The sequence below is a fragment of the Pelophylax lessonae genome (genome assembly GCF_965119305.1).
Source record: "Pelophylax lessonae genome assembly, chromosome: 8".
NCBI classification, from domain to species: Eukaryota; Metazoa; Chordata; class Amphibia; order Anura; family Ranidae; genus Pelophylax; species Pelophylax lessonae.
In genome coordinates, this window is record NC_138775.1 from 301,580,967 (window position 1) to 301,593,569 (window position 12,603).

At 50.4% G+C, this 12,603-nt stretch overlaps 1 protein-coding gene across 2 annotated transcripts in view; it reads right to left on the reverse strand.

Moving 5' to 3' along the window:
* EFCAB14 (EF-hand calcium binding domain 14) overlaps positions 1 to 12,603 on the reverse strand; it is a 34,719-nt gene extending 22,116 nt beyond the window's left edge. The window contains exons 1-5 of one of the 2 annotated variants that reach the window (XM_082264762.1): positions 12,339 to 12,603; positions 6,809 to 6,957; positions 5,639 to 5,784; positions 5,221 to 5,319; positions 4,573 to 4,683 (exon numbers count right to left, since the gene is read on the reverse strand). In XM_082264762.1, coding sequence (XP_082120888.1) covers positions 4,573 to 4,683; positions 5,221 to 5,319; positions 5,639 to 5,784; positions 6,809 to 6,957; positions 12,339 to 12,595 — 762 coding nt within the window. In that variant the 5' untranslated portion in view covers positions 12,596 to 12,603. Of the gene's footprint in view, positions 1 to 4,572; positions 4,684 to 5,220; positions 5,320 to 5,638; positions 5,785 to 6,808; positions 6,961 to 12,338 lie in introns of both variants that reach the window. The other variant, XM_082264761.1, reaches the window with a different exon arrangement.

The following is a 12,603-nucleotide window of genomic DNA, read 5'->3' on the forward strand; positions in this document are numbered from 1 at the left end:
ATTGCATATTTTTTAAAAGACAAATTTGAAAATGTCATTTTTTCTCAAAATTTTTGCTCTTTTTTTATTAACATCACAAAAAATAAAAATCGCACAGGTGATCGAATACCACCAAAAGAAAGCTCTGTTTGTGGGAAAAAAAAGGACATACATTTCGTTTGGGCACAGCATTGCATGACCGCCCAATTGTCAGTTAAAGTCACGAAGTGCCAAGTTGAAAAAAGGAGCCTGGTCATTGGGCAGCCAAATCCTCCGGTCTTTTTTTTTTTTCAAATATGAATTTTATTCAGGATTTTCAAAATATATATACATTTAACATTTTAACATAATAGCCATCTCTATTACAATAATTATCATTACATCCTTTTTTATGTCTTATTTATCCTACAATCCTGTATTTTTTCCCACTTTTCTTTTTCCCTTTCCCTCCCCACCAAAAAAAAAAAAAAAAAAAAAAAAAGAAGGGGGGGTTTTTAAATCCAAACCCCTTTGATCCACGGCTGTAGATTAGGAGGGCTCATCATCTCCTCAAATCTATTCCTCCTCCCTTATCCTATAACATATTATTTCCCTCTTCAGAAACCATAAAATGGTTCCATGGGTCCCAAATTTTCTTGTATTTCTCCTGTCTATTTTGTGAAGAAGCAATTAACTCTTCCATTCTTCTCATTTCTTCTACTCTATTTATCCATTCTGCTAGTGAAGGTGGTTGTGTCTTTTTCCAGTTACCTGGAATGCATGCTTTAGCCGCATTAACCAGGTGGGGGATAATAGAACTTTCATATCTCCTTACCGGTATATCTGATAAATGTAGCAAAAAAAAGCCTGGGTTCTCCTCTATTTTATGTTCCGTAAATTTCTGTATAATATTCCTGATTCCTCCCCAGAATGATTTTATTTCGGGACAGGTCCAGAAGATATGGAACACAGTGCCTATTTCTTTTTTACATCTCCAGCAATTATTTGTTTCTCTCGGAAACCAAGTATGTATTTTCTTGGGTGTGATGTACCATCTTGTTATAACCTTATAATTCATCTCTTGGATCTTCGTGCATCTAGCTGTCTTAAAGGCAAGTTTCAATATCCTCTGGACCTGCTCCTCTGACAAATCACTCGCCAGATCTCTTGCCCACTTTTCCAACCATGGGAGCTGCGGTTGTTCCTCTTGATTTATTAACATATCATAAGTAATCGATAGAGTACGTGATATGATTCCTGGTTTTACGCAGTAATTTTCAAATCTCGATAATTTTCTACCATAGCTACCTGGATTTGATATTGAGGCCAAATAATGATGTAGTTGGACCGCTTGCCAAAAAGGTATATCAAATGGTCCATTTCTATCGGCAAAATTGATTAACTGTGGGCCACTTATTTTGTATTAAGAAAGACGAATCTTGTTCCTGTTTCCCTTCCCTCAATGTTAAAAACTGTCTGGTATCCAGACCCAGGGTAAATTGGGGGTTTCCCAGAATCGGGAATAAGGGTGACTCTTTCCCTATTAATTTATTATATTGTATTCGGTCGTGTACATACTCGAAGTGTATTTCCAATTATCGGGTGTTGTTTCAGGCCTTTAGGCAGAGATTCATAGCACCAAATAGCTCTTTTCAGATCTACTTCCGTTTGTGCCTGTTCAATTTGTATCCATATTTTTATTTTCCGATTGATGCCACCAATCCAAGATTCTGCTCACCTGAGCGAATCCTCCGGTCTTAAAGTGGTTAAGGGTTGGAGTTTTCATCCTATAAGTAGGGTCGGGGTTGGAGTCTTGCTCCTATAAGTAGGGTCGGGGTTGGGAGTCTTCCTCCTATAAGTAGGGTCGGGGTTGGAGTCTTCCTCCTATAAGTAGGGTCGGGGTTGGAGTCTTCCTCCTATAAGTAGGGTCGGGGTTGGAGTCTTCCTTCTATAAGTAAGGGGTTGGGGGTTGGAGTCTTCCTTCTATAAGTAAGGGGTCGGCGGTTGGAGTCTTCCTTCTATAAGTAGGGTCAGGGTTGGAGTTTTCATCCTATAAGTAGGGTCGGGGTTGGAGTCTACCTCCTATAAGTAGGGTCGGGGTTGGAGTCTACCTCCTATAAGTAGAGGGTCGGGGTTTGAGTCTTCCTTCTATAAGTAGGGTCAGGGTTGGAGTTTTCATCCTATAAGTAGGGTCGGGGTTGGAGTCTTCCTTCTATAAGTAGGGTCCGAGTCTTCCTCCTATAAGTAGGGTCGGGGTTGGAGTCTTCCTCCTATAAGTAGGGTCGGGGTTGGAGTCTTCCTCCTATAAGTAGGGTCGGGGTTGGAGTCTTCCTCCTATAAGTAGGGTCGGGGTTGGAGTCTTCCTCCTATAAGTAGGGTCGGGGTTGGAGTCTTCCTCCTATAAGTAGGGTCGGGGTTGGAGTCTTCCTCCTATAAGTAGGGTCGGGGTTGGAGTCTTCCTCCTATAAGTAGGGTCGGGGTTGGAGTCTTCCTTCTATAAGTAGGGTCGGGGTTGGAGTCTTCCTTCTATAAGGGTCAGGGTTGGAGTATTCCTTCTATAAGTAGGGTTGGGGGTTGGAGTCTTCCTTCTATAAGTAAGGGTCAGGGTTGGAGTCTTCCTTCTATAAGTAGGGTCAGGGTTGGAATCTTCCTTCTATAAGTAGGGTCAGGGTTGGAGTCTTCCTTCTATAAGTAGGGTCAGGGTTGGAGTCTTCCTTCTATAAGTAAGGGTCAGGGTTGGAGTCTTCCTTCTATAAGTAGGGTCGGGGTTGAAGTCTTCCTTCTATAAGTAAGGGTCAGGGTTGGAGTCTTCCTTCTATAAGTAGGGTCGGGGTTGGAGTCTTCCTTCTATAAGTAAGGGTCGGGTTGGAGTCTTCCTTCTATAAGTAAGGGTTGGGGGTTGGAGTCTTCCTTCTATAAGTAGGGTTGGAGTTGTAGTCTTCCTTCTATAAGTAGGGTTGTGGGTTGGAGTCTTCCTTCTATAAGTAAGGGTCAGGGTTGGAGTCTTCCTTCTATAAGTAGGGTTGGGGGTTGGAGTCTTCCTTCTATAAGTAGGGTTGGGGGTTGGAGTCTTCTTTCTATAAGTAAGGGTCAGGGTTGGAGTCTTCCTTCTATAAGTAGGGTCAGGGTTGGAATCTTCCTTCTATAAGTAGGGTCAGGGTTGGAGTCTTCCTTCTATAAGTAGGGTCGGGGTTGGAGTCTTCCTTCTATAAGTAAGGGGTCGGGTTGGAGTCTTCCTTCTATAAGTAAGGGTTGGGGGTTGGAGTCTTCCTTCTATAAGTAGGGTTGGAGTTGTAGTCTTCCTTCTATAAGTAGGGTTGTGGGTTGGAGTCTTCCTTCTATAAGTAAGGGTCAGGGTTGGAGTCTTCCTTCTATAAGTAGGGTTGGGGGTTGGAGTCTTCCTTCTATAAGTAGGGTTGGGGGTTGGAGTCTTCCTTCTATAAGTAGGGTTGGGGGTTGGAGTCTTCTTTCTATAAGTAAGGGTCAGGGTTGGAGTCTTCCTTCTATAAGTAGGGTCAGGGTTGGAATCTTCCTTCTATAAGTAGGGTCAGGGTTGGAGTCTTCCTTCTATAAGTAGGGTCGGGGTTGGAGTCTTCCTTCTATAAGTAAGGGGTCGGGGTTGGAGTCTTCCTTCTATAAGTAGGGTCGGGGTTGGAGTCTTCCTTCTATAAGTAAGGGGTCGGGGTCGGAGTCTTCCTTCTATAAGTAAGGGTCAGGGTTGGAGTCTTCCTTCTATAAGTAGGGTCGGGGTTGGAGTCTTCCTTCTATAAGTAGGGTCGGGGTTGGAGTCTTCCTTCTATAAGTAAGGGTCGGGTTGGAGTCTTCCTTCTATAAGTAAGGGTTGGGGGTTGGAGTCTTCCTTCTATAAGTAGGGTCGGGGTTGGAGTCTTCCTACTATAAGTAAGGGTCGGGTTGGAGTCTTCCTTCTATAAGTAGGGTTGGGGGTTGGAGTCTTCCTTCTATAAGTAGGGTTGGAGTCTTCCTTCTATAAGTAGGGTTGGGGGTTGGAGTCTTCCTTCTATAAGTAGGGGTCGGGGTTGGAGTCTTCCTTCTATAAGTAAGGGTCAGGGTTGGAGTCTTCCTTCTAGAAGTAGGGGTCGGGGTTGGAGTCTTCCTTCTATACGTAGGGGTCGGGGTTGGAGTCTTCCTTCTATAAGTAGGGTTGGGGTTTGGAGTCTTCCTTCTATAAGTAGGGTCGGGGTGAAGTCTACCTCCTATAAATAGGGTCGGGGTTGGAGTCTTCCTTCTATAAGTAAGGGTCAGGGTTGGAGTCTTCCTTCTATAAGTAGGGTCGGGGTTGAAGTCTTCCTTCTATAAGTAAGGGTCAGGGTTGGAGTCTTCCTTCTATAAGTAGGGTCGGGGTTGAAGTCTTCCTTCTATAAGTAAGGGTCAGGGTTGGAGTCTTCCTTCTATAAGTAGGGTCGGGGTTGGAGTCTTCCTTCTATAAGTAGGGTCGGGGTTGGAGTCTTCCTTCTATAAGTAAGGGCTCGGGGGTCTGTGTGTCATGTATTAATGTTAAATCTAAAAGGTGTCGGGGGGAGGGGGAGGGGAGGTCTCTCAGCTGTGGCCATTTTTAGGGTGCAATCTCTGGAAACGATGGATTGATGAACTTACCAGGTCTTTCTGCAGAGCCTCCACCAGCCTTCTCTGCTCCTCCGATGTTGCCTGCAGAGTCTCCACATCATGGTGGACGCTGGTCAGTGTACTCCCCAGGGTGGCCACACTCTGCAATGTAGGAGAGACGGGGGAGGGTGAGACCGCTGGGAGGGAGGATGGGGCTGGAGAAGAGAATGAGAAGGGGGAGGAGAAGGTGGGCAACAGACTGGGGTGGAGGGGGTATTCAGATTGAGGAGGGAGGGGGGTACACAATAGACTGCAGGGGAGGGGGGTACATAGATTGGGGGGCTGGGGGTGGAGGGGGTGCACAGTAGATTGAGGGGGAGGAGGTGGTGGGTCAAAGACTGAGGGAGAGGGGGGGGACACAGTAGATTATGGTGGAAGGGGTACACAGTAAATTGGGGGAGAAGTGGGATACACAGTAGATTGGGGGGGGGGGGGCACAATAGAATGAGGGCCAAGATTTAAAGGTGGGGACTTTAAAAGGAACCAAAGAGTGAGAAGATGACAGCAGGAAGGGTATGACAGGGGAGGGGTCGAGGGGGGTACACAGTAAATTGGGGTGGAGGGTGGACACATTAGATAGGGGGGGGGGGGGGGGAGGGAGGTCAGACAGCATGTCGATGGCACGGCTCATGGACTTACCTTCTGAAGCTCCTCCATCTTCTTAGGTAGGTTGATGAGGTCGGAGGCGGACTTCAGGTTGGCTTTTAGTTGGGTGACCGCACTGCTGAGCTGAGAGATCTGAGAGGAAAAATTGCCACATCTATATCAGCGCCATACTGCTGACCAATCGCTGCCCTTCCCTGCTGACCAATCGCTGCCCTTCCCAGGTGACCAATCACTGCCCTTCCCAGGTGACCAATCACTGCCCTTCCCAGGTGACCAATCACTGCTCTTCCCGGGTGACCATGTGGTTTCTATGGGAATCTCTTTGGCAATCAGCGAGTAATTCCGATGATTGGCGTTGATTTGTGAATCCTCCATCCCCCATCAGACTCCAGATGGGGAGGTTATGGGGCCCTGGGGAGTGGGGGAAGGGGGAAGGACAGTAGCGGCTCACCTGCTTGTTCATGTCGGTGATGTTGGCCCAGAGTTTATGGAGGCCGATCTCCCCGCCCATCGCCTCATCCAGCTGCCTCTGCTTCCCAATCAGATCCTCCTTCATCTTCGGGATCTCCTGAACACAACTCCGCTGATTGGACTCCACTGGAAGGGAAATAAGGAGGTGAGTCGAGCCCGCCCCCTACACACAGGATCTCTGGGTCCCCCCCCCCGCACAAAACCCGCACACAGGATCTCTGGATACCCCCCCTGCACACAGGATCTCTGGATACCCCCCCCGCACAAAACCCGCACACAGGATCTCTGGATACCCCCCCTGCACACAGGATCTCTGGATACCCCCCCCCCTCGCACACAGGATCTCTGGATACCCCCCCCCTCGCACACAGGATCTCTGGATACCCCCCCTGCACACAGGATCTCTGGATACCCCCCCTGCACACAGGATCTCTGGATACCCCCCCCCCTCGCACACAGGATCTCTGGATACCCCCCCTGCACAAAACCCGCACACAGGATCTCTGGATACCCCCCCTGCACACAGGATCTCTGGATACCCCCCCTGCACAAAACCCGCACACAGGATCTCTGGATACCCCCCCTGCACACAGGATCTCTGGATACCCCCCCCTCGCACACAGGATCTCTGGATAGCCCCCCTGCACAAAACCCGCACACAGGATCTCTGGATACCCCCCCTGCACACAGGATCTCTGGATACCCCCCCTGCACAAAACCCGCACACAGGATCTCTGGATACCCCCCCTGCACACAGGATCTCTGGATACCCCCCCCTCGCACACAGGATCTCTGGATACCCCCCCCCCCTCGCACAAAGGCCCGCTAGCCCCTGCACACAGGACCATGGAGCGCCCCCCCCCCCTCCCAGGACACAGAACTCCGGAGCACTTCCCCCCTCCCCTGCACACAGGACCCCAGAACGCTACCCCCCCATGCACACAGGACCCCGGAGCACTCCCCCCCATGCACACAGGACCCCGGAGCACTCCCCCCCCCCCATGCACACAGGACCCCGGAGCACCCCCCCCCCATGCACACAGGACCTTCTCCCATCTTGCACACCGGACCCTAGAGAACCCCCCGCCCCTCCTGCACACAGTACCCCAGGGCACTCCCTTCCCCTGCACACAGTACCCCGAATACACACCGGCTCTCATTTGCTCTCTCAGAAGGTCCAAGTTCTCTTTCAGGGCGATCTGCATCCAGACGAGGCCGATGGACGCCATGACACAGGCGGCGAGGAAGATGAACGCACACACCGGGGTGCAAACCTTGCAGCATTGCAGAACTCCTCCCCTGCTGGAGACATAAACCAATCATAGGCCAGGGTTGTGGGGAAGACCTCCTTGTCCCTATCAACATGGGTATGGTTCAAAAAGGGGGGGTTGCCCTCCCTCTCCCCCTCCCCCTCCCTCCTTTCCTGGCCTGCCAGGGTGCCGGATCCTAACAACCAATGTAAGAACGGAACGTTTGTCCTCTGACATCCGTTTAGATGAGCGGCCGTTTGTTTACCTGAAGAAAAAAAAAATGGGGCTTTCTTCTGTTTCAAAAAATGGACGTTAACAAAAGCGGATGACAATGGGTGACCATGGATGGCAATGGATGACAATGGGTGACCATGGATGGCAAAAGATGGCGATGAATGACCATGCAGGACCATGGATGACAAAAGATGGCGATGGATGACAATGGATGACCATGGATGGCAATGGATGACAATGGGTGACCATGGATGGCAATGGATGACCATGAATGACCATGCAGGACCAAGAATGGCGATGGATGACCATGGATGGCAATGGATGACCAAGAATGGCCATGGATGACCAAGGATGGCAATGGATGACCAAGGATGGCAAAAGATGGCGATGAATGACCATGCAGGACCAAGAATGGCGATGGATGACCATGGATGACCATGGATGGCAATGGATGACCAAGAATGGCAATGGATGACCATGGATGACCATGGATGGCAATGGATGGCCAAGAATGGCAATGGATGACCATGGATGACCATGGATGGCAATGGATGGCCAAGAATGGCAATGGATGAAAATGGATGGCAATGGATGACCAAGGATGGCAATGGATGACCAAGGATGGCAATGGATGACCAAGGATGGCAATGGATGGCAATGGATGGCCAAGAATGGCAATGGATGACCAAGGATGGCAATGGATGACCAAGGATGGCAATGGATGACCAAGGATGGCAATGGATGGCAATGGATGGCCAAGAATGGCAATGGATGACCAAGGATGGTAATGGATGGCCATGGATGGCAATGGATTACCGTGAATGGCAATGGATGATCAATGGATGACAGCAATTGGCCATCCACTTGCCCATTAGAATAGACGAGTGTCCGTGTATGGAACGGCGGTGAGAAAACGTCTGAAGACTGATTTCTTTATTCCTTTTTCAGACCAACAGTCCAGGGGAATCACAATGGAACAAACCATTTCCCACTGACAGGGGGAGGGATCACAATGGGACAAACCATTTCCCACTGACAGGGGGAGGGATCACAATGGGACAAACCATTTCCCACTGACAGGGGAAGGGATCACAATGGGACAAACCATTTCCCACTGACAGGGGGAGGGATCACAATGGGACAAATCATTTGCCATTGACAAAGGGGAATGACTTGTCTCTCTGGGGCTCTTATTTCTGCTCTCCTACAGTCACATGATGTCACAGAGCCACTCCCACCTCTGCAGGGATCCGCCCACATGGCTAAGTGAAAGCTGGCTCTGCCTCGGAGCTCCGGTGAGTGCTGAAGGGACGGAACAGGGGGTGGAGACTGACAGTTATTACTCCCTGCTCAGAGCCGACCGAGAACTGAGCGACATGAGGCCATGTGATCCGATCCGAGGCCATGTGATCCGATACGAGGCCATGTGATCTGATCCGAGGCCATGTGATCCGATACGAGGCCATGTGATCCGATACGAGGCCATGTGATCTGATCCGAGGCCATGTGATCCGTTACGAGGCCATGTGATCCGGTACGAGGCCATGTGATCCGGTACGAGGCCATGTGATCCGATACGAGGCCATGTGATCTGATACGAGGCCATGTGATCCGATACGAGGCCATGTGATCCGATACGAGGCCATGTGATCCGATACGAGGCCATGTGATCCGATACGAGGTCATGTGATCCGATACGAGGCCATGTGATCCGATACGAGGCCATGTGATCCGATACGAACCATGTGATCCGATCCGAGGCCATGTGATCCGATACGAGGCCATGTGATCCGATACGAGGTCATGTGATCCGATACGAGGTCATGTGATCCGATACGAGGAAATGTGATCCGGTGTTCCGTGAAAAATCCATACCCTCGTCACTTCCGGTTCAGCAACGGAGGGTATGGATTTCTCACAGTAGTTAAACTTGCGGCGCTTACATTATAACAGCTCCTCTGCAACATCAATCATCTCCTCTCCTATCGCTGTCACTGCCCTCATCTCCGGTAATAAATATAAAAGCGGATCACGGAGCCGCGATCGCCGTCACATTTACATCTCATACACCCGCCGCTGCTTTTATTTTTATTACCGGAGATGAGGGATGTTACAGCGATAGGAGAGGAGATGATTTATGTTGTAGAGGAGCTGTTATAATGTAAGCGCCGCAAGTTTAACTACCGTGATAAATCCATACCCTCCGTGGGTGCACCGGAAGTGACGAGGGTATGGTTTTTTCACGGAACACCAGTACCAGGCCATGTGATCCGATACCAGGCCATGTGATCCGATACCAGGCCATGTGATCCGATACCAGGCCATGTGATCCGATACCAGGCCATGTGATCCGATACCAGGCCATGTGATCAGATACCAGGCCATGTGATCCGGTACCAGGCCATGTGATCAGATACCAGGCCATGTGATCCGATACCAGGCCATGTGATCCGGTACCAGGCCATGTGATCCGGTACCAGGCCATGTGATCCGGTACCAGGCCATGTGATCCGATACCAGGCCATGTGATCAGATACCAGGCCATGTGATCAGATACCAGGCCATGTGATCCGGTACCAGGCCATGTGATCAGATACCAGGCCATGTGATCCGATACCAGGCCATGTGATCCGATACCAGGCCATGGGGTATAGAACACCATTGTATTGGGTGCTGCTTTTCATTGTCTATGTATAATATCCTTCCACATTACATCAACTCCCTCCAATCCCTAGGAAGAGAATTCCCTGGTGAGTGTTTATACGGATCGGATTTATTACCCTAGGTCAGGATACCATACACACCTATATACAGTGTCTGACAAAAGTAAGTACACCCCTCCCATGAGACTTTGCTACAATGTAAAGTAGTGAGTGTACAGCTTGTATAACAGTGTAAATTTACTGTCCCCTCAAAATAACTCAACACACAGCCATTAATGTCTAAACCGCTGGCAACAAAAGTCAGTACACCCCTAAGTGACAACACACAGCCATTAATGTCTAAACTGCTGGCAACAAAAGTCAGTACACCCCTAAGTGACAATGTCCAAATTGGGCCCAATTAGCCATTTTCCCTCCCCGGTGTCATGTGACTCGTTAGTGTTACAAGGTCTCAGGTGTGAATGGGGGAGGTGTGTTATATTTGGTGTTATCGCTCTCACTCTCTCATACTGGTCACTGGAAGTTCAACATGGCACCTCATGGCAAAGAACTCTCTGAGGATCTGAAAAAAAGAATTGTTGCTCTACATAAAGATGGCCTAGGCTATAAGAAGATTGCCAAGACCCTGAAACTGAGCTGCAGCACGGTGGCCAAGACCATACAGCGGTATAACAGGACAGGTTCCACTCAGAACAGGTCTCACCATGGTCCACCAAAGAAGTTGAGTGCCGTGCTCAGCGTCATATCCAGAGGTTGTCTTTGGGAAATAGACGTATGAGTGCTGCCAGCATTGCTGCAGAGGTTGAAGGGGTGGGGGAGGGGTCAGCCTGTCAGTGCTCAGACCATACGCCGCACACTGCATCAAATTACTCTGCATGGCTGTCATCCCAGAAGGAAGCCTCTTCTAAAGATGATGGACAAGAAAGCCCGCAAACAGTTTGCTGAAGACAAGCAGACCAAGGACATGGATTACTGGAGCCATCTCCTGTGCTCTGATGAGACCAAGATAAACTTATTTGGTGTCAGATGGTGTCAGGCGTGTGTGGGGGCAACCAGGTGAGGAGTACAAAGACAAGTGTGTCTTCCTACAGTCAAGCATGGTGGTGGGAGTGTCATGGTCTGGGGCTGCCGGCACTGGGGAGCTACAGATCATTGAGGGAACCATGAATGCCAACATGTACTGTGACATACTGAAGCAGAGCATGATCCCCTCCCTTCAGAGACTGGGGGGCAGGGCAGTATTCCAACATAACCACCCCAAACACCTCCAAGATGACCACTGCCTTGCTAAAGAAGCTGAGGGTAAAGGTGATGGACTGGCCAAGCGTCTCCAGACCTAAACCCTATTGAGCATCTATGGGGATCCTCAAACGGAAGGTGGAGGAGGGGAAGGTCTCTAACATCCACCAGCTCTGTGATGTCATCATGGAGGAGGGGAAGAGGACTCCAGTGACAACCTGTGAAGCTCTGGTGACCTCCATGCCCAAGAGGGTTAAGGCAGTGCTGGAAAATAATGGCGGCCACACAAAATATTCACACTTTGGGCCCAATTTGGAGATTGTCATTTAGGGGTGTACTGACTTTAGTTGCCAGCGGTTTAGACATTAATGGCTGTGTGTTGAGTTATTTTGAGGGGACAGTAAATTTACACTGTTATACAAGCTGTACACTCACTACTTTACATTTTAGCAAAGTCTCATTTCTTCAGTGTTGTCACATGGGAGGGGTGTACTTACTTTTGTCACACACTGTATATAGGTGTATATAAACACCGTCATCCTTACGGCCAGCAATAATAAGTATTTAAGTTTTACACACTGTGGCGACTTGGCTCTGATTTGGCCCCGCCCCCCTAGGAGAGGACACGCCTTCTATGGGGTCCGGATACTTCTATGGATTATTCTGTGTTGAACGTCTCTCTGGCGAAACGCGTCGGATTTTAGGCCCGGTTATTTCTTATCATGAGATTATTATGTATTACCTAATTGGTGAATGGTAAGAATACCCCCTGTGGGGGAGGTGGGGCAGTAATGAAGGGGGAGGGGCAATCATTAAGGGGGAGGGTTGTGGAGGAGGGGTAGTAATGAAGGGGGAGGGGTAGTGGAGGTGGGGGAGGGGTAGTGGAGGGGGCAGTAATGAAGGGGGAGGGGTAGTAGAGGTGGGGGAGGGGCAGTAGAGGTGGGGGAGGGGCAGTAATGAAGGGGGAGGGGTAGTGGAGGTGGGGGAGGGGTAGTGGAGGGGGCAGTAATGAAGGGGGAGGGGTAGTAGAGGTGGGGGAGGGGCAGTAATGAAGGGGGAGGGGTAGTGGAGGTGGGGGAGGGGTAGTGGAGGGGGCAGTAATGAAGGGGGAGGGGTAGTAGAGGTGGGGGAGGGGCAGTAATGAAGGGGGAGGGGTAGTAGAGGTGGGGGAGGGGCAGTAATGAAGGGGGAGGGGTAGTGGAGGTGGGGGAGGGGTAGTGGAGGGGGCAGTAATGAAGGGGGAGGGGGTAGTGGAGGTGGGGGAGGGGGTAGTGGGGGAGGGGCGGGGACTGACCTCCCGCAGCGGCCCGGTCTCTCGGTGACGCCCCCGTAGTCCTCGGTGTCGGAGTCGCTCTCGGTGTCGGGAGCGCGCAGTAGAGGGTGGTGTCCCCCTCCCCCCTTCTTCTTGCCGTCCCCGGACAGACCAATCAGCGCGTTGAGCTCCTTCCTCTTCTTCATCTTCTTATGGGGGGTGGAGGGGGGAGGGGGCCCGGCGGACAGAGCACCGGAGCCCATCGTCTTCCGCCTGCCGGATTCCCGGCTGTCACTCATCTGTGCCC